The sequence below is a fragment of the Camelina sativa genome, chromosome 7 (assembly GCF_000633955.1).
Source record: "Camelina sativa cultivar DH55 chromosome 7, Cs, whole genome shotgun sequence".
In the NCBI taxonomy this organism is placed as follows: Eukaryota; Viridiplantae; Streptophyta; class Magnoliopsida; order Brassicales; family Brassicaceae; genus Camelina; species Camelina sativa.
Genome location: NC_025691.1, coordinates 22,247,645 through 22,268,870, shown reverse-complemented (window position 1 = coordinate 22,268,870; position 21,226 = coordinate 22,247,645). Strand labels below are relative to the sequence as shown.

At 34.6% G+C, this 21,226-nt stretch overlaps 5 protein-coding genes across 8 annotated transcripts in view; 2 read left to right on the top strand and 3 right to left on the bottom strand.

Moving 5' to 3' along the window:
* LOC109125655 lies at positions 3,805 to 4,750 on the bottom strand. The gene is made up of 2 exons (XM_019227771.1): positions 4,586 to 4,750; positions 3,805 to 4,330 (listed from the first exon to the last, which is right to left on the bottom strand). The coding sequence occupies exons 1-2, from the start codon at positions 4,617 to 4,619 to the stop codon at positions 4,080 to 4,082; spliced, it is 285 nt and encodes a 94-aa protein (XP_019083316.1). The 5' UTR covers positions 4,620 to 4,750; the 3' UTR covers positions 3,805 to 4,079.
* On the top strand, positions 8,217 to 10,253 carry LOC104701952 (probable cinnamyl alcohol dehydrogenase 1). Its single transcript, XM_010417729.2, has 7 exons — positions 8,217 to 8,321; positions 8,409 to 8,536; positions 8,633 to 8,746; positions 8,845 to 9,075; positions 9,211 to 9,496; positions 9,578 to 9,728; positions 9,823 to 10,253. Exons 2-7 carry the CDS (start codon positions 8,445 to 8,447, stop codon positions 10,017 to 10,019), a joined length of 1,071 nt encoding a protein of 356 aa, XP_010416031.1. The 5' UTR covers positions 8,217 to 8,321; positions 8,409 to 8,444; the 3' UTR covers positions 10,020 to 10,253.
* LOC104701949 (protein IQ-DOMAIN 1-like) lies at positions 10,463 to 13,471 on the top strand. The gene is made up of 5 exons (XM_010417723.2): positions 10,463 to 10,739; positions 10,841 to 11,095; positions 11,385 to 11,606; positions 12,429 to 12,542; positions 12,628 to 13,471. The coding sequence occupies exons 1-5, from the start codon at positions 10,671 to 10,673 to the stop codon at positions 13,219 to 13,221; spliced, it is 1,254 nt and encodes a 417-aa protein (XP_010416025.1). The 5' UTR covers positions 10,463 to 10,670; the 3' UTR covers positions 13,222 to 13,471.
* Positions 13,515 to 16,473, bottom strand: LOC104701950 (developmentally-regulated G-protein 2). Its single transcript, XM_010417726.2, has 12 exons — positions 16,363 to 16,473; positions 16,014 to 16,100; positions 15,840 to 15,907; positions 15,557 to 15,633; positions 15,276 to 15,456; positions 15,141 to 15,197; positions 14,962 to 15,036; positions 14,675 to 14,794; positions 14,346 to 14,516; positions 14,050 to 14,163; positions 13,790 to 13,960; positions 13,515 to 13,707 (listed from the first exon to the last, which is right to left on the bottom strand). Exons 2-12 carry the CDS (start codon positions 16,081 to 16,083, stop codon positions 13,612 to 13,614), a joined length of 1,200 nt encoding a protein of 399 aa, XP_010416028.1. The 5' UTR covers positions 16,084 to 16,100; positions 16,363 to 16,473; the 3' UTR covers positions 13,515 to 13,611.
* The window catches only part of LOC104701948, a 5,143-nt gene continuing 679 nt past the window's right edge, over positions 16,763 to 21,226 (bottom strand). The window contains exons 2-10 of one of the 4 annotated variants that reach the window (XM_010417720.2): positions 20,579 to 20,730; positions 20,096 to 20,414; positions 19,727 to 19,779; positions 18,708 to 19,556; positions 18,141 to 18,200; positions 17,761 to 17,898; positions 17,290 to 17,568; positions 17,158 to 17,214; positions 16,763 to 17,047 (exon numbers count right to left, since the gene is read on the bottom strand). In XM_010417720.2, coding sequence (XP_010416022.1) covers positions 16,952 to 17,047; positions 17,158 to 17,214; positions 17,290 to 17,568; positions 17,761 to 17,898; positions 18,141 to 18,200; positions 18,708 to 19,556; positions 19,727 to 19,779; positions 20,096 to 20,414; positions 20,579 to 20,730 — 2,003 coding nt within the window. In that variant the 3' untranslated portion in view covers positions 16,763 to 16,951. Of the gene's footprint in view, positions 17,048 to 17,157; positions 17,215 to 17,289; positions 17,569 to 17,760; positions 17,899 to 18,140; positions 18,201 to 18,267; positions 18,406 to 18,647; positions 19,557 to 19,726; positions 19,780 to 20,095; positions 20,415 to 20,578; positions 20,731 to 21,179; positions 21,221 to 21,226 lie in introns of those variants that run through there. The other 3 variants (XM_010417722.1, XM_010417721.2, XM_010417718.2) reach the window with 3 other exon arrangements.

Below are 21,226 nucleotides of genomic sequence, written 5' to 3'. Positions count from 1 at the left end.
TTCCAATTTAAAAATGTTATTCTCATAATAATGTTGTTTTTTATATAGTATTACATTACATTTTTTACTCAAAAGGAAAATATAACTAAAGTCTAATTTACCCTCATAAATATAACATATAGTTTCACTATATAAATAACATATAGTTTCCCTATATAACTAACAAAAAATATGAATAAGCTGTTATTTAAAAAAAACAAAAGAATTTCAAAAACTAAATTCCTATTTACAAAAATAGATAGCATGTCTTTTGATGAAATGTTCTCTGAAATAAGGACTATTATAGTAAAAATAAAAGTAAACAAAGTGTACAATATATTGGGAGTATTTGGTAAAAGTCTACAACTAGAAAGACGTTTTTTCTACATATCACTTTCTTAAGAGGAGAAAAACAAAAACAAAAAAAAAGTTCTTGTTTTGTCCCGACAAAAAAGAAGAGAAAAGAAAAAAACTCGTATTCGTAGGTCTATGATCTCATTTGCCCAAAAGAAAAGGTACCTCTGATTCATAGACTTAGGGAAGAGATACTCAAAAGAGAAAAAGAAAAAGAAAAAAATACTTAGAAGGAGAGAGATGTGCCTTGGTGGATTGGTGGTGACGAACCATCACAACCTTTTTCATCTTTCTCCGACGATGCAATTTTTTTCAGGGAGTCCTCACCGTTTCTTTTTCTCGTTACCACCATCAGTTAAATCAACTCCATTCTATAATAGTAAGTATAAATTTAAATTAGGATTTCTTATCATTATCATTATATAAAAATCAAAATAAATCAGATTATTGAAAAAGCTTCTAGAAGTATTTTATTTTATAAAAAAAAATCTTTCAAGTGTAGTAATTTCAATCATAAACAAAAAAGGTGATGATCAATATTTGAGTTACGATTAGATTTAATTAAATTGATTTTTATGCTGCTGTAGTTTCTTCACAAATTGTATTATAGTTGTTTACTTATAAACATCTAAACAAAATTAGGGAAAAAAGAACATATAAATACTGAATTAGGTAAACTATAGAGGAAGTAACGCGTTTCAAGAAACAAGTTTTGAGAGAGAGAGAGAGAGAGAGTTGGGTTGGTTTTGGTTGGACTCATAAGAACATGAGATGTGCACATTATAGAAGGGAAACTTCTTCCGTGAAGGGGGAGATAATGCAGTTAGTGGTGATAAGAGAATAAATGACTCACGACTTACATTTTGTTCACTAATCGGGTAAGATCTCTAGATACATCATACATCTATCTATCGATACGTGATAAATACGTATAGTGGGAAAGGTTGTCTTCTATCTAATATCAATAACACGAGTGACACACATGACCCCCAATTCACCACACAAATCTGTGAGTGAGAGAGTATTTAATTTTCTTACATGAATTAAATAACAACGTAGATGTTACATTCTTCTTCTAACCAACGAGAGATATTTTATACGGCAGAAATTGTGCAGCGACACGTTTCATATTTTATTGATTATATATATTTGGTCCCTAGGTCTATATATTTAATTTTTCAATTAGAGATAATTAATAGGATAACTTATATAGGTGGATCGGATTAGAGTTTTTGGAGATAGATTAGATAGACGTCATGACATGTTGTTTGGTGTTGACTTTCAATAAAGCATATTTATCGACATAATGAGTGTGAGTAAATAGTAAAAAGACTGTCACTAGCCAAATCAATTATCGACTGACTTATTTTCTCGTTAGCATGCTAATTTAATATGTAGTCCTAGTATTCTTTAATTTTAATTTGAATACTACTATAGGAATTGTAAAACATTAAAAGATGGTGTTATTTACGACGTTATAGCATTTTTTTACTTGGTCATAATTTTTTTTTTGGTTATGTGTTAGGATTTTCATTTGTATAATAACGTCAACGTGGAATAATTAAGGTATTGTTTTATTTCTTGTCATTCAGAAAAAGCTTTCAAGTTTACTTTAGTTCGAAGGATAATCACATGGGATCGGTCCACGTCCATGATTCTAATAGACCTTTTTCCGAATATTTGTACTCTTTTTTTTTTCTTTTCCTCTGCACACGATATTGACCACTATTTTTAACTATTTACACTGACTTTTATGGACCCTATCTCACTTAGTTACTGCTAGGTCCCCATCCTATAATAAATGTCATCCTTTTCAAGTTTTTAAATTTTTATTGAGTAAATCTCAGAGAAACCGTCCACGAAAAACGATAGAATTAGTACACATCAAAATTAGATTGAAACCAAAACTTACTCTATGTATTTGTGGAAAAAAAAGGCACACACATGATTTGGACTAGCCCGTTGTAACGTCGTCGTCAAAGTCCTCGCTATTGATCAATTCAGCCAACAGCTCATGGCATCCGTTGATTTGTATGACTTTTCAACCGGAATTATTTCCGATCATTCTCAAATCAATCGGACGGCCGAGGATGGAAACGTGGAGGGAGGTAATAGCTTAGCTAAAAGGACATTAACAAAGAGAGGAGTCCCACAACGGAATTTAAACCGGTCTATTTAAAACACTAATCAAACGTGGTGGTCCTCTTAACGTGCAACCCAACACGGCTTGGAGAAAAGCAATCAATATCAATTGCGCCAATTTTTCCATTTATTTTTTCTTATTAAATGCAATTTCGGCGTACTATTATAAGTTCTAAAGTTGTAAGTATGTGATTTATTTACTAGTATACTAGTAGTATTTAGTTGTATGATTGTATACGTTTTTGAAATTATTATTTTTCATATGGGCCTGTCGGGTTTCATTGCGACAAATATATACATTTATATAAGAATGATAATAGTAATGAACTTTCGAAGACTTTTTGATTAGAAAAATAGCTTATTTTTGATTGCTAGTGTTTATATTTTAATAAAACTCGGAAGTCTTAATATTTTGCCTATTAATAAACGTTTAAAATTTTAATATCCACCGGATGATGATATACAAATACAAGTGTCGTATGCTATTACGTACATTCTTATTTTCTAATAGTAATAGGACATAAAGAATCTAGTAGTAATCGTATAATTAGTTGGTCCCGCCGTATTTATGCGACAAATCAAGCTAACATTCTTAATATCGTACACGTTATCGAGTAAACACGTTAGAATCAGATCTTATGGTTTTTACAGTTTGATAGTCTCCATTCTCCAATGTTGCTAACTAAAACTGATTTATATTAGTATATATATGTATCCCACAATTCTTCGTGACTAAGAGGATATTGAAATATCAAAGTTAGGAGGTGTCAAAAGAAAAATGAAAACCCATAAATGGCATAGTGGTGACGATTGTAACATTCTTATTGGAGTGGTTCAATTTCCAAAATCGTGGGGAAAAAGTTAGGCACAACACATTCATGAGAGTACAAGACAACTCTCATAAAAACAAAAGAGTTGTTTCGTTTGGTGTACTATTCACCAATCGTTAAGACTATTTCTTTTATTTCTTCTTTTTACAACAAAAAACGAATGTTAAAAAGAAAGAGAAAATTATGCTGAATGATATTTATGTATGTTGACTCCAACAACATAGTGTCAAGAAACAATCTTTTGTGTAGATATTTGTTTTGCTCTTAAATTCAATTGTCTAATCATGGTTCTAAAGAAAACCCTCACGAACATATGAATCAATCAAAACTTTCTGATCAAACCGAGAAATCAACAAAACATGAAAAAGATGACACAAGAGGATTTTTACGAGATCAGATATATTTGGAATGTAAATGTATACATCTAGACAAGATCTACACCAGCAATATAGGAGAGACTCTATAAACTTGGTTCACCACCACCTCAATCTAAACAAAGTTACAACAATCAAGAAAAACGGTTTAACCCAAACCGGAAAAATACAATCAGGAAGAACCAATCTCAATTGTAGATCACATATTAACCTTTGGGTTATATAACATTGCAAGAGTATTGTAAATTTCATTATTGATAAATTCCAAGACTCACTAAACTTTCTGAAGACTCCCCCACACATAATTCAGATATGTGTTAAAAGACTCACTACTCAAAAACTAGGGAACATTAGAGTTACAACATTACGATACGATGTTGAGTTGACTCAGTTTTTTCCCTCACTTCTTTGAAGAACGCTTGGGAGTAACGGCGTTAAAGATGGCTTCGATCTCTTCTATGACGCGTTGAAAGAAACCAGGTGCTTTCACATCATCAATTGGTGTGTTCTTGTCAATGTCGTCACTTGTTCCATGAGTCTCTTTGCGATGGTGATGGTGACTCTTGGACTTTTCATCATGATGATGACCCATTGCTTGTATTTCTTCTTTGACCCGTTCTAACACATTAGGCGACTTCACAGTCTTCTCCTCTTGGAGTTGGAACCCCAACAATAGAAAAAGAGGGTTTAAATTCATATTCCATAATAAGTGACAAAACAGAGCAAAGAAATCAAATAGTAGACTTATCAACCAGCGTTTTGCTATTGTTTTCTTTAAGAGAAACTTCTGATTAAAACGATGTAATAATAGACGCGTAATTTGATTGTAATAACTAAGGAAACGATAAACATAATTCTGAATTAAAGAAACGCATAACTCAATGATAAGATCTGATAGTTCATTACCTGATGATAAAGGTTTTCGATTTTGATCCGCCATGGATGGTTTCTTGGTCTCTGCTAGAGATGATCTTTGGCTGCTTCGTGTTTTTTGGGTTCTCTCCTGATTCGGTGGCGTTTGCTTTGCTCTAAATTCGTATTCGGTGGCGTTTGGTCGAAACGAGAGATGCGTTTAATGTGGACCGTCAGATGTAAAGAGTAGTGGGGGTCCCCAATCTGGACCTGGAACCGAACCGGTGGTTTGAGAAACCCGATTCAGAGTTTAAACCTGATTGGTGACCAATTTTTAAAACTTTAAAAATGTTTAAAACCTTAACAGCCAATTTTTTTGCCAATCAGACTTTTTTGGCTTTTAATTTTTTTAAAGTTTTAAAAGTCACTTTTTTTTTCTCTTCTTTGTTTTTCCCCTTTTTTTTAAGCCTCAAAACTCATACTTTAAAATTAAATAATTTTTAAAGCATTCTTTTTTTTACCCTTTTATATTTAAAAGCTATCCAAAAGTATATATAAATATTTTATATATTTTATTTTTATAAATTAATTATTCTTATTTTTTTTCTCTTTCTTTTAAGACTCATTTCAATAATAAATTTTATTTTTTTATCATCATCACTAAGAATACTATAAAAGAGTTTATGAAATACATCATTAATAAGAAAATAATATTCAAACAATGCATTGATTAGTGTTTGTTTTTAATTAGTTTTCAATCAAAATACATCATCACTAATAATACTACAACTTCAATTATTTATTTCTTATTCTTATAGTTGTTTTTAATTAGTTTTCAATCAAAATTTCATATTTGATTGATTTATACTTTTAAAATTTTAATTTATCATTAATAAAATTCATTTTGTCATTAAAATCTTATTAAATTAATTTCTGACATAATATATATTTATTATTAATACTTATAATAATAATAAAAATAACAGCTACAGCTTTAAAAGTTGTTGGTAAACAATCAGATTTTAAAATTTTACAGCTTTAAAATTTTTTACAGTCAAAGCATCAACAACCAAATTCTCTACAGCTAAAATTTTAAAGTCAAAGTCGTTACAGCCATAAGTAACAGCTGTTACCAATCAGGGTATTTGTTTTGTATGTACTTTTGTCCCATATTAATTAATAACTAGATTGAGTTGAAATTCATTTTATTTACAATGTAATTTTTTTTATAAAATATAATTTATGTGATTATTTTTAAAAGTTTTTTTGGATAAAATATTGTGTAATAAAATCATTTGCTAAATATGATGACTTGAAAAAGACACTTATTTTGTAAGTTTTATATTGTTAATGATTCTAGATAAGTACCCGTGCTATAACACCGGTTAAATTTTATTTTATACAAATTTTGTATATTTTATATTTTAAAATAAAATTTTAATATGTTGTATTAGTTTATGTACGTGAAGTTATTTCAACAATGTATATTCTACCCCATGACTTGAATGTCATTATAAGACATAATTCTGTGAATTTAGTTTTTAAAAAGCAAGTTATTATATTATGAGTAATTTAATATATTGTTATACTTTTTATTTTAATATACTTGGTTTTTTTAAAATTCTTTCATATTATAGTGACATATTATTGACATTGCTATAATAAACCAATTTAGAGTGTTTATAGTTTCTAACTTTAATATCAAGTTTTAATATTTTAAAAATATTTCAAAATAAATTATTTAAAGTTTATTATATTATATAAAATTATAAAATTCAACAAAAAAGTATGAAATTGAATTTAAATATTCAAATTTTGACCCGTGACTCAGTAAATTTTTTAATTCAATAGATATTATTTTTAAAGAATAATATTAATAAAAATTGAATATTTTATAGATTGAATCATTTATATTTGTTTTTAAAAATTCAACTTATGGTATATCCGGAAATAAAACTATTTTTTAATTATAATAAATACTATGAGAATTTATTGTTTCACAAAATAGACTCATATATAAAAATGAGAAGTGAAGTATAATAATAATTAACAAATTAGTATGTTAAGTTAGATATCAAAGGATTTTATTTGAATAATAATTTAATAAATAAAATTAATATGGTAAGTTAGATGATATCAAATGATTTTTTAGAATATTCTCTTTAAGATTTTTGGAAACAATAAATTCAGACTATACAAATAATATAAAACTTAATCTATAATTTATTTGTAATCAATTTATTAAAATTATATAGTCTACAAAACAATGTTGTGTACTTCCGTTTTATTATATAGGGGACTAAATGAATACCCGCGCTATGTGCGGACATATGGCTTACCACTTTTTAAATAATTTTGCTACTAATTTATTTTTTATGTAGAGTTTATCTTTGTTTTTTTTAACTGTGGAAATCTTGAAAATATATAATTTGAGGTTTATTGCTTTAATACTTTACATATGTTTTCTCATTTTGTAATTGAATTATTAGATACATGCATGAACAACTTTGTTTTGAGAGATTTAAACATTTTATAATTCTTATCTAAAACTGCAAAAGAAAATATTTTAAATGAAAACTTGATCTAAAGATGCATATTTTGTAACAAAGAGTTTTTTGGTTGAATAAATTTTACATTCATTCAAAAAAAAGCTTAAGTATTTAGATATATTCATACTAAAGTTTCTCAATTAAATACTATACTAACATTTACTTTTATCAAAAAATGTAGTGTGGGTAACTCTTTAATAAATATAATTAAGATATACATCTTTCTTTCATGTTAGCTATTCAATTTCTTGAATATAACTATAGAATTTGTTTTTTAATAAGAATTTCATTCAGTTTTATTTTTGACAACTTCTAAATATTAGAATATGAAAACTAACAGTCATGAATTTATTCAACTATGTTCCTCTTTATCTCTATATTTTTCTAAACCAACATTATACAGTTTTATTCAACTATCTTCCATTTGCTAGTGAACAAAACCCCAATCTTCTTTATATATATATTTTTTTGGGACAAATTTTCATGAATTTCTCTACAGTATTAACCAATATCTCTATCAATGCTGCAACTTTTCAAACTATTGACAAAATTGTAACGCCTAAACCATATACCCATACATTCATGGTTTATGCGAAGAGGAAGAAATGACACTTTGATTCACTTCCGATGCTCTTTTATCTTTTGGTGATCCATCTAGTTTCTTAAGATATGTTATAGGCCTCTCTAATTTTTTAACGTAAATATTGAAATTGTTTGTGATATAAAAAATAATAAAAAACATGAAATATATTTCATATTCTTCTAAGTTTGAGTGTGTTTGTTTTTAATGAGTATAGACATGTGGCACTCTCTCCACTGCTGATGTGTCATTCAAATGGAGAGAGTTGACAATCTTTCGTATTATAGATTACTTTCTTATTTTTTATTTTTTTTGAACAAATCTTAATTTTAATTTAACACACACTTTTAAACTTAAATCCAGCTTAAAATTGCTGGATTTTAATCGATTTAAATGGAAAAAAAACAATCAAGAATTTTAATCGATTTTAAAATAGGAATATCAAATTCAAGTGCGTGGACATAGAAAAATGGGTATTTTGTTGGGCATAATAATGGGCTTTTTTGTTTGTAAGTGAGACAATAATCAAAACCAGCAGCCTATATGACACCAGATGTATAATTTACAGATCAACACGAATCACTACTTTACCTGTCTGTCTTTTGATAAAATAGGAAGGCAGCAAAGAAGAAGACGCCACTCCTCTTTCCTGATCCTGGGTGTATGCATACTCTCTCAACGCTATTGAATTCGTCTGTGCAGTTTTGTTTCTTTATTTTAAGATTATAAACGATTCTTGATTTTATAGGTAAAAAAACAATAGAAAGAATTGAGAAATTACACAATGAGTTCTTCAGAGAGTGGGGAAAACGAGTGTATGTGTTGGGCTGCAAGAGATCCATCTGGTCTTCTTTCTCCTCACACAATCACTCGCAGGTGAGATTCTTGATTTAGTGATGATCCTTTTTTTCCAACTCATTTCAAGCAATTTTTTTCTTTGTTTGATTTTGACACACAATGTGTATGATCCAGGTCTGTTGCTAATGACGATGTTTCACTCAAAATCACACATTGTGGTGTGTGTTACGCTGATGTTATATGGACTAGGAACAAACATGGAGACTCTAAGTACCCTTTGGTTCCTGGGTATGTTTTAAAAATCCAAACTTTACATCATTTATTGCATCTTACTTAGTTGAATTGATGATATTCATTTTGGTTTTTTTTCTTTTTTCTTTTGCAAGGCATGAGATTGCTGGGATAGTGACTAAGGTTGGGTCTAATGTTCATGGGTTCAAAGTTGGAGACCATGTTGGTGTTGGAACCTATGTTAACTCCTGCAGGGAGTGTGAGTATTGTAACGAAGGACAAGAAGTTAGTTGTGCTAAAGGGCAAGTTTTTACTTTCAATGGTATTGATCATGACGGCTCTGTTACTAAAGGAGGCTACTCCAGTCACATTGTTGTTCATGAGAGGTTAAGATCAGCTTTTTTTTTTTTTTTCTTGCCATTTCATATTTCTGAAACTTGTGAATGCCTTGTTAGTTTAGTTAGGGAGCAAATGATTTCTCAGTACTAGTTTGCTTGTGTTTGATATATTGAATACAATAGGTACTGTTACAAGATACCTGTAGACTATCCCCTGGAATCAGCTGCACCATTACTCTGTGCTGGAATCACGGTTTATGCGCCTATGATGCGTCACCATATGAATCAACCTGGTAAATCTCTTGGGGTGATCGGGCTAGGTGGTCTTGGCCACATGGCAGTTAAGTTTGGCAAGGCTTTTGGACTTAATGTGACGGTTTTTAGCACCAGCATTTCCAAGAAGGAAGAAGCTTTGAATCTGTTGGGAGCTACCAATTTCGTTATCTCCTCTGACCATGACCAGATGAAGGTAGAAAGAGAAGTTTTTAAAAAATTCTTGTGGATCATTAGGAATGAAACCAAACACTTAACTTTGATTATTTACTTGCAGGGTCTAGAGAAATCTCTAGACTTTATCATTGATACAGCATCTGGTGATCACGCGTTTGATCCTTACATGTCTCTCTTGAAGATTGCTGGAACCTATGTCCTGGTTGGTTTCCCAAGTGAGATTAAAATCAGTCCTGCCAATCTCAATCTTGGTATGTTTTCTTATAAAAAAAGTCTTATAATCTCCATTTTTTTTGGTTACACACTCTTTTGAATGCTGAAACCAAAAGATGTTGTTTTGGACAGGTATGAGAATGCTCGCGGGAAGTTTAACAGGAGGTACCAAAATAACTCAGGAAATGTTAGATTTCTGCGCAGCTCATAAGATTTATCCAAACATAGAGGTGATTCCAATTCAAAAGATAAATGAAGCTCTTGAAAGAGTTGTGAAGAAGGACGTCAAGTACCGTTTCGTGATTGATATCCAGAATTCTCTGAAATAGAGATGTCACTCATGTACTAAAAACTAGTATCTTTTGTGAGTAGCAGCACAATAGATATAATGGAGTCTGTAAGACAATAATACTCACTGCTACAGTTTGTTCTGTTTTTGTTTTTATTGCTTAGAAAGAGTTAGGGAGTGAAAAAACTAAGAAACAAGAAGTGAAGTGGTCGTTTCATAAATATGTTTATGTATATGTACCTAACGCAAATAAAGGAAGATTATTATCACGCGAGGCATGAGAGACATATAAATTATAAATTATTTATTTTTCCAATGTTACGAGTCGTATTATATTTATGACGACGAAAGCGAGATATCAATGTTACCGTTTTTTTTTTTTTTTTGCATTCCTTAGCCCAAAATTTTTCAAAATTCAAATCTCTTCTTTTAACAACTGCAAACTTTTTTTTTGTCTCCTTCACTCTTCAGGCCACCAAAAATCCCAGAAACTTTCTCTCTCTCTCTCTCTCTCTCTCTCTCTCTCTCTCTCTCTCTCTTCTTCTTCTTTTCTCTCTGTCTCGAGATTTTTGTAACAGATATATTCTGTAATCGACCTTTCTCCGCCGGATCTGATTCCAAAACCTGTGAAAGTCTTCAACTTTATTACATATTTTGATTTGGAAGAAGAAAAGTTTCGAAATTTGAGCAAATGGGTGGCTCTGGGAATTGGATTAAGTCTCTGATTACTAACAAGAAACCCATCACTGATGATGATCAAGTAAATCTCGAAAACAAAGCTCTCTGTTTTCATCTCTGTTTTCACTCGATGATCTCTGTTTTCATCTCTCAGTAACTGATTCTTTTTGTTACTCCCTACAGGATAAGAACAGTAAGAAGAAATGGAAACTGTGGAGGACTTCATCAGAAAGCTTACTTTCTTCCTCAAAGGGTTTCAAAAGCCGTGGTGGTAGCTACGGGACTCCTTCGCTGGGCTCAGATCCGCCGTCTTTCTCTGCTGACGAGTCTTTCACGGCGGCTGTTGCTGCTGTCATCAGAGCTCCACCGAAAGATTTCTTTCTTGTCAAACGAGAATGGGCTGCCACACGGATTCAGGCTTCCTTCCGAGCTTTCTTGGTACTATTACCAGCTCTTTGCTTAAATCTCCTTTGGTTTAGTGATCTCTTCTCATTGCTTTTAGCACTTTGATTTGAGAGATATGATTGTATCTGGAACATAGGAGCACTAAAGGATCAACCATAAATACTTAAAACTAAGTTAGCAGTTCTTTTTACAAAGTTAGAAACTTTATTCAACCATCAACACTTAAATGGATCCTTAAACTAAGTTAATTCATTTGAGCAGCTATTTTGTTTTCTTCTCTTAAGCTTTTGTGGTCAATGTTTTTTATTGATGCGTTTTACAGGCAAGACAAGCGCTGAGAGCTTTGAAGGCTGTGGTGAGGATTCAGGCAATATTCCGTGGTAGGCAAGTACGGAAACAAGCAGATGTGACACTAAGGTGTATGCAAGCTCTTGTTCGAGTCCAAGCTCGTGTACGAGCTCATTGCAACAGGGGGCCTTCAGATGGACAGGAGTCGCAGAAGCCATCTGATCAACGAAATGATGATCCTGCAAAGCAAGCTGAGGTAATGCTTTATCAGATATGAAATTTCTGAGATAAAACGGGACTCGTAGGAGAGACTAAATGNACGGGACTCCTTCGCTGGGCTCAGATCCGCCGTCTTTCTCTGCTGACGAGTCTTTCACGGCGGCTGTCGCTGCTGTGATCAGAGCTCCACCGAAAGATTTCTTTCTTGTCAAACGAGAATGGGCTGCCACACGGATTCAGGCTTCCTTCCGAGCTTTCTTGGTACTATTACCAGCTCTTTGGTTTAGTGATCTCTTCTCATTGGTTTTAGCACTTTGATTGAGAGATATGCTTTGTATCTGGAACATAGGAGCACTAAAGGATCAACCATAAATACTTAATGGATCCTTAAAACTAAGTTAGCAGTTCTTTTTACAAAGTTAGAAACTTTAATCAACCATCAACACTTAAATGGATCCTTAAACTAAGTTAATTCATTTGAGCAGCTATTTTGTTTTCTTCTCTTAAGCTTTTGTGGTCAATGTTTTTTATTGATGCGTTTTACAGGCAAGACAAGCGCTGAGAGCTTTGAAGGCTGTGGTGAGGATTCAGGCAATATTCCGTGGTAGGCAAGTACGGAAACAAGCAGATGTGACACTAAGGTGTATGCAAGCTCTTGTTCGAGTCCAAGCTCGTGTACGAGCTCATTGCAACAGGGGGCCTTCAGATGGACAGGAGTCGCAGAAGCCATCTGATCAACGAAATGATGATCCTGCAAAGCAAGCTGAGGTAATGCTTTATCAGATATGAAATTTCTGAGATAAAACGGGACTCGTAGGAGAGACTAAATGTATATACTTTGCAATGATGTATTGTTCAGAAGGGTTGGTGTGATAGCCCGGGAAGTATAAATGAAGTGAGGACGAAGCTACAAATGAGACAAGAAGGAGCAATCAAGAGGGAGAGAGCTATGGTATATGCCTTGACACACCAGGTAATGGTTTCAAAGGTTGATCACATTTTGAGAATTTAATCTCTCAGAGCCATTTGTGTTTATTGAGTTTCTTAAATTTTGATAGCCGAGGACGTGTCCAAGTCCAAACGCAAAGGTGAACAAACAAGGGAGTGTTAAAAAGAATAACGGATCATGCAAGAGCAGTCCAGGTTGGAATTGGCTTGACCGATGGGTTGCAGACAGGCCATGGGAAGGTCGGTTGATGGAAGGGCCTACAACAAACTCATCAGAGAATGCAAGGAAAAGCGAGAGCAGTGTATCTGAACATGACACAGTTCAGGTCAGGAAGAACAATCTAACAACCAGAGTTTCAGCTAGACCACCTCCAATGTCATCATCAGCCACGAGTTCTGAGTCTTCGTCGACATCTCAATCTCCAGTTCCCTTCTCGGGAAGTTTCCTTGAAGAAGGAGGGTACTACAGAAAGCCGAGCTACATGAACCTGACACAATCTATCAAAGCTAAGCAGAGACGATCAGGGTCGTCGTCCTCTTGTTCTAAAACACCGTTTGAGAAGAAACAGTCAATGTCTTACAACGGAGATGTAAATGTAAGGCGTAGTGCTGGTTCAGATCCATTGAGCAACCAGTGGACTGATTTATACCCACCGGCTCAAGTAACAGGAAGACACATGTGGGCAAAGAGCCAGAGAGGCTAAACAAGTAAACATCAATCATGCCTTCAATCAGTTCAACAGCTTGTTGGTCCCAGGAAACATACACGGAATATAGATACAGAAGCAAGTTCTGTTTATCTTTTTTACTTATGAATGCTAAGGATTTAGTTTCTTGACTACGAATGTCGTTGTTTGGCCACTTGGATCATGTATGGTTTACTTGTAATTTTTCTGAAACAATCTGTTCTTAGTTCTTGTCAATATGAAACCAAGACCAAGGCTCACCTTTAGACATGAAAGGCATTTAAGACTAGTAACATAGATTACATAAGAAATGGTGACTAACAACCAACACTTTCCATATATTCTCCAAGATACATATGAATTCTGTTATACTTAAATCATTTAAATCATTCAGGATGATAAACTGCCTTATTGCTTAAGTGGAGCTTTCTTCTCTCGGTCTGCAATTCTAGCAGGCGTGTTTGAGTGTGACTTGAACCGTCCTCTTCCGCCTTCTTCTCTCACCTGAAAACTCGACAAGCATCAACATTTGACGCAGCATTCTCATCATGAGGCAAAGATCAGAATAAAGTTTAGGCTTGTGTACCTTTTTCTTGACTATTTGAACAACATCTTCATCCTCAAGATGATGAGAAAGACCGCAGTGTTGAGGGTAGTGCCTCGCGCTTGTGCCCCAAACCAGTGCATACTTCATATCCTTCACCAGAGTTCTGTGGACGTGGTTACAAAAATCTTCAACTGTGCAACCACCTCTATCCTGTGAAGTAACACAAGGTAATCAAATTCTTATCTATACAAAATAAGCCTGAAAATCCACACGACAAGTGCCGAGGATATAATTCTTACAGCTGAGAGGACAAAGGGTTCATCGAAATCTGGTTGCTGGCTTTGAGGCTTTGAGTAAACTCTCACAAGTCCCATTTCGTCCCACATTCTTGCAAGTAGTCTGTCTAAGTTTAGCTGTTTCAAGCAACACCATCATTACCATTAGACCAGTGTGTTCGAGTATAGATATACACAGGTTTCAGAGTATACAGGCCATTATGATGAAGCTAGAAGCCTAGGACTACACTGTATCGGATTTTTCTTTTAGACACTACTCTTGCCGATGTAATAGAACAGTTCTACTTGCTAGAACTTGCCTTTAGATTGCAGCTAATAACAATAGAATTTGGCTGCCGTGCTAGCCTATCAACGTCATCGATTCCAACAACATCTATTTTGTTGTAGACATATACACACTTGATGTATTTGCGGTTGCCTTCAATAACATCAATAAAGTCATCCACAGTAGCATCCTCACGAAATAGAACCTGCAATATTCCTTACTTAACTCATTAGAAATCTCTCAATAAAGCAACAAGAGTTTAAGTTATATAGTTCTACTCCTAACTTGCGGACAAGAGAGGCTAGGAATAGTTATTGTCCGAGGCTGATTTGAAAACAAGATTAAAGGTGGACTTATAAATACCTCAGCATTGTGAATCTTGTATTCATGCAGAATTTGATAACAGAGCTTCTCATCAATGCGCGTTAAGGGTGCTGTGGTGTTGAAAGAAATTCCCCCGGTCTTCTTCTTCTTAAAGTATATCTATTAAAACAGTGAAAGTAAAACACCAAAAAATGGTAGCACATCAAGCTGGTACATATTTTGGGTTGTTATGAAATAAAATCAAGAATAAGAAGATGAAGGGAAAGAGAATTAAGAGTTTTGCTAAGAAAATAGAAAGGGAGGTCACTGATAAAGATAAGTTTTACCTGTGGAGGTCTTTTGTTTAGACGCAGACCCACTGCTTCAAGTTCCTTGGTCAGTATTTGCCTGTGACCTTCACTCTACAACGATTTTGGAAGAAGAAATAGTGAGACAAAATGGCAAAAGCGAAAAAAAGACAGAACAATCAAATAACTTGCATATTCATTCAAACCATATCTCTTACTTTTGAGGCATCGAGAACCATCAACACAAGGTCTGAAGACTTTGCAACAGCAATAACCTGAGAAACAAACAGTTTCAATTTACGTTTATTTCATAACATTCCTTAATATGGTGGAAAACCGATAAGGATTTGAACCTGTCTCCCTCGTCCTTTTCCTTCTGAAGCACCTTCAATAATCCCAGGGAGATCAAGCAACTGGATTTTGGTGTCATTATAGTGAATGACTCCAGGAATGCATGTAAGCGTTGTAAACTCATATGAGGCTGCTTCCGAATGTGTCCCCGTTAACATTGTCAAAAGCGTGGACTTTCCAACACTGCAAATCACAGCCACAAACCCAAATTTGGCTACCTAAGTGAGAGACTCCAAAGTTGAAACAAACACATAAACATGGCTATGTGAGTTTAAGATTAGACCTTGGAAATCCTATAAGTGCAACACGTCCATGGCCATACTTTGTAACTTCAAAACCATCCCCACCTCCACTAGAACCCTATTAAGTAGATTTGGAAGATATTTTACAAACCAAAATCAGAAATGAAGACTGAATATAGAATCTGAACTCTGCTCCAGCTATAACGAGCAGAAGTTTGTACACTCTATAGCTATAGACATCCGAGACAAGCCTAGTAACAGGATCCAAACGTTATACGCACAGACAGTAGTGGTTGAAAAATTCTTCATAAAAAGTTGCCTTACTTTTGGTGGCTCTAACAGCTGTGTTCTGAGCTTTGCAATCTTTGCCTTGAGCTGACCAAGATGATACTCTGTCCATCATATGTGACAATATTTTCATTTCTTCTGCTTTCTTTGCAGAAAAATCAATGATGAATCTCATCTCTATTTTACACATTCTATTATGTAAAGAGAAACCTGTAGCTTTATTCTTCTGTGTCCGAGCCATCTCGGCTTCAATCTCTTTAATCCTTTCGACGATTCCCATTTTTTTTTCAGAATTTACTGCTACAAATGGCTAGAGATATGTAAGGATTGAGGTATCTTCACTTGTTTCAGCATTATTGGAAAAAACCAACAATAATCAGACAGATAATTTAAAATAAAATCATAAAATCACCAATTAAACATTATTAACTCAAAAAGACAAAAACTTTAAAGTGGGGCAACACGAGATGCGTCATCTAAAGAACTTCCAATAGAAAGAACAAAGCTTTTAATCAACCAAGTCTAAAAGAAGTAACATATCCAGCAAACGAAAGCTCACCTCTTTGGCTACCGATCAAACTACGACATGCAGATTACAAATACGAAGTTATACAACTTAGCCTTTACATATGATTCTCGGCAGTAACAGAACAGAGCTATGTGTTGGCAATTTTAGTGACAAACAACATAAAAGATCGAAGCTTTTGAATGAAAAGGGAGGAATTTTGATGAGTGGATGGCGATCGAAAGATGGTTCTAGAGAAAGCGAGAAAGATACATACAAGTCTGGGTCGAGAACCATCTCCAAGAAATAATGGATCGAATACAAAAAGGCCCAATCAAGTCCGAGTCAAACGCAGAGTTGGCATTTGATCATCATGACTTCACTTCCAATCTTCCATGGATATTATTTATATTATAGAGAAACCATTCATACCAATTCAAGAAGACTCAGAGACTACTTAAAAGTACTTTCCTCATATATATAACCCACAAAGCTTGCTTCAAAAGTTACAAGTCTACAGAAACTGTTATCGTCTCGTCTCCTTACTTTGCTATCTTACAAAAAAAAAGGAAAAAAAAACTCAACTACAAAGAAGTCGGATCTTGTTTCCCTTCCCTTCTGTTACTGTATCCACCAATCTTGCTTACCGGGGAACCAGAGATTGCTTCTCCGCAAGTTCCCTTACCCGTGACAGAATCTGCACAGGAATGTGCATCGACCCATGTTTCTTGAGACTTCCCTGTAAACACAGTAGTATATTCACAACTAAGCACATCCAGGTTCTCGGCAAAGGAAACTGCAGTTACAAGCTAAAGGGATAGAGAGAGAGAGAGACATAGAGAGAGGTACCATGCTGTTTGAAGGACTCTGAGCAAAGCTTGCTTTCAGAAGATTTCGCCATTTGTCCTACAAAACAACAAGATGGTTAATCCAAAGCTTAAATTGATAGGACATGCAAAGAGGGATAATTAGTTGGGTTACCTTGAGATCTACAGACGTACGATATGAATGTGATGAAAAGGAATGCTTTTTGATCTCAGACCACTTTCCAGCTCCATACTTTGATACACCCTCCACTAGGTTTGTAACCTCAGACAGAGTCCAAGCTCGATGGTGTTTCCTTCTAAGTGCACCACCTTGCGTGATTGGCAGGCCCATGTCATCCGAGCTATTTCCAGAGGAGTCTATGTGCTCTGGCTCCATGTCTTGATCAACCACACTGAGAATATGCTCTTCGTTGTTCTTGTCACTTGTAGCAAACTGCATTTGCAAACCAAGAATGCAACGAGAAACTGTGTCATATCTGGAACGCCAAATTTATCTAAATAACAGGTAGGGGGTAAATGAAATATCATCCGAGGCCATCTCTAATATCTGCAAACTAGGAAATGAGGATGAGGAAATTTACAAGATATTTCGATGGATAGAACCAAAACAAAAGATAAGTCTTACTTCTCTTTGGACTGGTCGAGAAGTAGACTCTACCACCAAATCTCGCTTCACAACCTCATTGTTTAACTGAGATGGGGTCAAACTGAAGTTACTCTCTGCTGGACTAGCTCTATCTTCCAAACAACTGGAATGATAATCCTACACAATGTTGCATTATCCTTAATTACATTCCGACTTGTTGACCAGAAAAAAATATAACATTCCGATTTAACAACAAAGCAAAATAATGGTACAGAAGTAGATCACTCATTTTATTATATTTTCCATCTATGCTTCTTAAAATAGAATTTGGCACGTGGAAAGAGCAAGATATGATAGGGCCAAATCATTGGAAGTTCAAAGAAAAGCATGAGATTGTGTAATGCAACAAAGGGACATACCATAAGAGCCATGATGTTCTCTCTTGGACGGCTTCTTTGGACATGAGAAACATAAGGAACCTTNTGAGGATGAGGAAATTTACAAGATATTTCGATGGATAGAACCAAAACAAAAGATAAGTCTTACTTCTCTTTGGACTGGTCGAGAAGTAGACTCTACCACCAAATCTCGCTTCACAACCTCATTGTTTAACTGAGATGGGGTCAAACTGAAGTTACTCTCTGCTGGACTAGCTCTATCTTCCAAACAACTGGAATGATAATCCTACACAATGTTGCATTATCCTTAATTACATTCCGACTTGTTGACCAGAAAAAAATATAACATTCCGATTTAACAACAAAGCAAAATAATGGTACAGAAGTAGATCACTCATTTTATTATATTTTCCATCTATGCTTCTTAAAATAGAATTTGGCACGTGGAAAGAGCAAGATATGATAGGGCCAAATCATTGGAAGTTCAAAGAAAAGCATGAGATTGTGTAATGCAACAAAGGGACATACCATAAGAGCCATGATGTTCTCTCTTGGACGGCTTCTTTGGACATGAGAAACATAAGGAACCTTCATTTCAGATCCAGCAAGGGATACCGTCCTGGTGACAGCAACTCTCTTCCCTGAGGAGACGCTGATAGACCTGACCTCAGGTTTTTCGGATGACCTCTGATCCTTTGAAGGAATCATTGGCTTGTCATTTTGCTGTTTTTCATCTGTTTCCGATAGTTCTTCAATGTATCTTCTTGTAGGCTTCCTCACTCGCTTTGCATCCCTCTGTTCACTGGAATAATCCTCACTAGCGTAATAGTGGTCAGTAGCATTCACATGATCAGTACTCGATGGCGCATCTTTCGGTTTAGTAGCTCTTACATCATCACCCATATCCTTGCTAACGACATTAGTTATAACATTGGACTTCTCTTGCTTTCCAATTAACTTGTTATCTTTTATTGTCAGGTTAGTTGCTGGTACATCACAAGATTTAACAAGTCCCATTGCAATCCTCCTTTTGAGCCATGTCTTGTCCTTAACGGTTGTCTCACGGCCAAACGTTGCCCTGAATGTTTCTTGAAGTGCTTTAATTGGTAAATCATCCAAGCAGATCTCGCCTCTAACTCTAGAAAAATCAGGTTTTTGAGCAGCTTCAGACAATGCAGTTTCTTTGGGACTAGCTGCTGCGTTTGAGTATGGTTCAATCATATCAGACTGATTCATATTGCATTCATTCTGAACATTCGATGAAAAAGAAATGGGTTCTTGCAGCAAAGCTTCATAGTGGGCTTGATCCTCCTTAATAAACTTTTCTTCATTAGAAAACTGGATGTTGGCATCTGGAGGAGTAGAAGGCACCTGAGATCCATGTACATTGCCTAGCCTCTCTTCTTGTTCGACCTTTTGCAACATCTCCTCATAATACTGCAAAAATCTCAAAGAAGGAATAAAATCTTAGGAGTTAGGCCATCTGGTCTGCGATAGAGTTTTTACGAAAACTTTAACATTAAAACATTTAAAAAAATCTACATGTAGGAATGATAGTTTGTCAGAAATTCAAATTCTATTTTCAACATTCGTGAAATAGGACTAACCTGGTCTGTATATGGTCGCACATTATCAGACTGCAATAAACCTGAATTTATAGCTGAAAGAATAAGATATAAGGTCACCAATTTGTAACAATAACAGAATATGGGACACCAGATGGAGAAACCACAGAGAGATAAGCATATTTGGGCATATATCGATAATAGAAATCGGTATGAATGTGAAATGGATTGATACAGATTTATGGTTTGATTAAGAAACCCTTAACTTTGGCTCTCCTCCTGATTTGCATCTAGGATAACCACTATCTATAACTATAGGCGTAGTGCATTTGTATATGCAATGCCTTCACGAGCATAATTAGGCTTTTAAGCAAGAGACGTTCAACATATAAAGATTTATGGGAGCCAAACCTTCTGAACTTTCAATATGGGACAACCGAGAAGGTATCCCTTCAGCTGGAAGGTAGCCTACAGTCTGACAAGCATCTGATGCAATATGCATATCTGTCTCATTGACCTCCAAATTTTCTTCATCGGTTGGAAGGTAGCCTACAGTCTGACAAGCATCTGATGCAATATGTATATTTGTCTCATTGACCTCCAAATTTTCTTCATCGGTTGCAAGGTAGCCTACAGTCTGACAAGCATCTGATGCAATAAGCATATCCGTTTCATTAACCTCCAAAATTTCTTCATCGGTTGCAGGAACAAGTCTTCCATCTCCTGAAACCTAATCATTTGCATAAACCACCAAACATAAGATTTTGAAAGGCTAATACCTAGTCATAGTAGATATATTCTTCAATTCCAGGAAAAGCAAAACCCTCCTAGAATTATCATTTCGCTTGTTATAACTTGGACGTCTTAGAAAAAGTACACTATTGATAGCCGTACCCGAACAAGCTTGTAGGCAACAGGATTTCCAATCTGATTTGTTGGAGAAGATGGTGTGACACTTGTCTGAGCACTGCCTTCAAACATCTCTCTGCAGTCCTCAACAGTTCCAACTGCAGTTCCCATCGCAAATCCAACTTCAAACACACAATCTGAAATCACCAAATTGGAGAAAGCAAATAAATTGAAAAATACTAAATACATTCTTCAAAGTAAATCCACCAAATGATGCTGGAGTCCTATGTATAACTTGACCAAAAGTAAAGAAACCAATCTATCACAGAGATCAGAAATATAATCCAGAATGTGTAGTCCAAAACTATCTATCATCAAACAAAGGTTAGGCCTTTGAAGAAGAAAAGATAACACTAAGTATACAAAATCAAAAAGACTAACAATTTACACTACCCCATCTTCAAATTCCAAAGAATTTCACAAGTTTCCACAATTGAAAAACAGAGACTTTCGCATTCTCAATAAAAACCAATTGAAAATTTCAGTAAATTCCATCGAATTCCGAATACAGAACAGAATTAAAGAAAGCAACGAAATCAAAGCTTGAAAGTAAAAAAGAAACGAAAATAAAAAGATGGATGCTCACCACCGGAAACCAAGTTTTTATGTCGCCGGAGAGTGTGACAATTCACA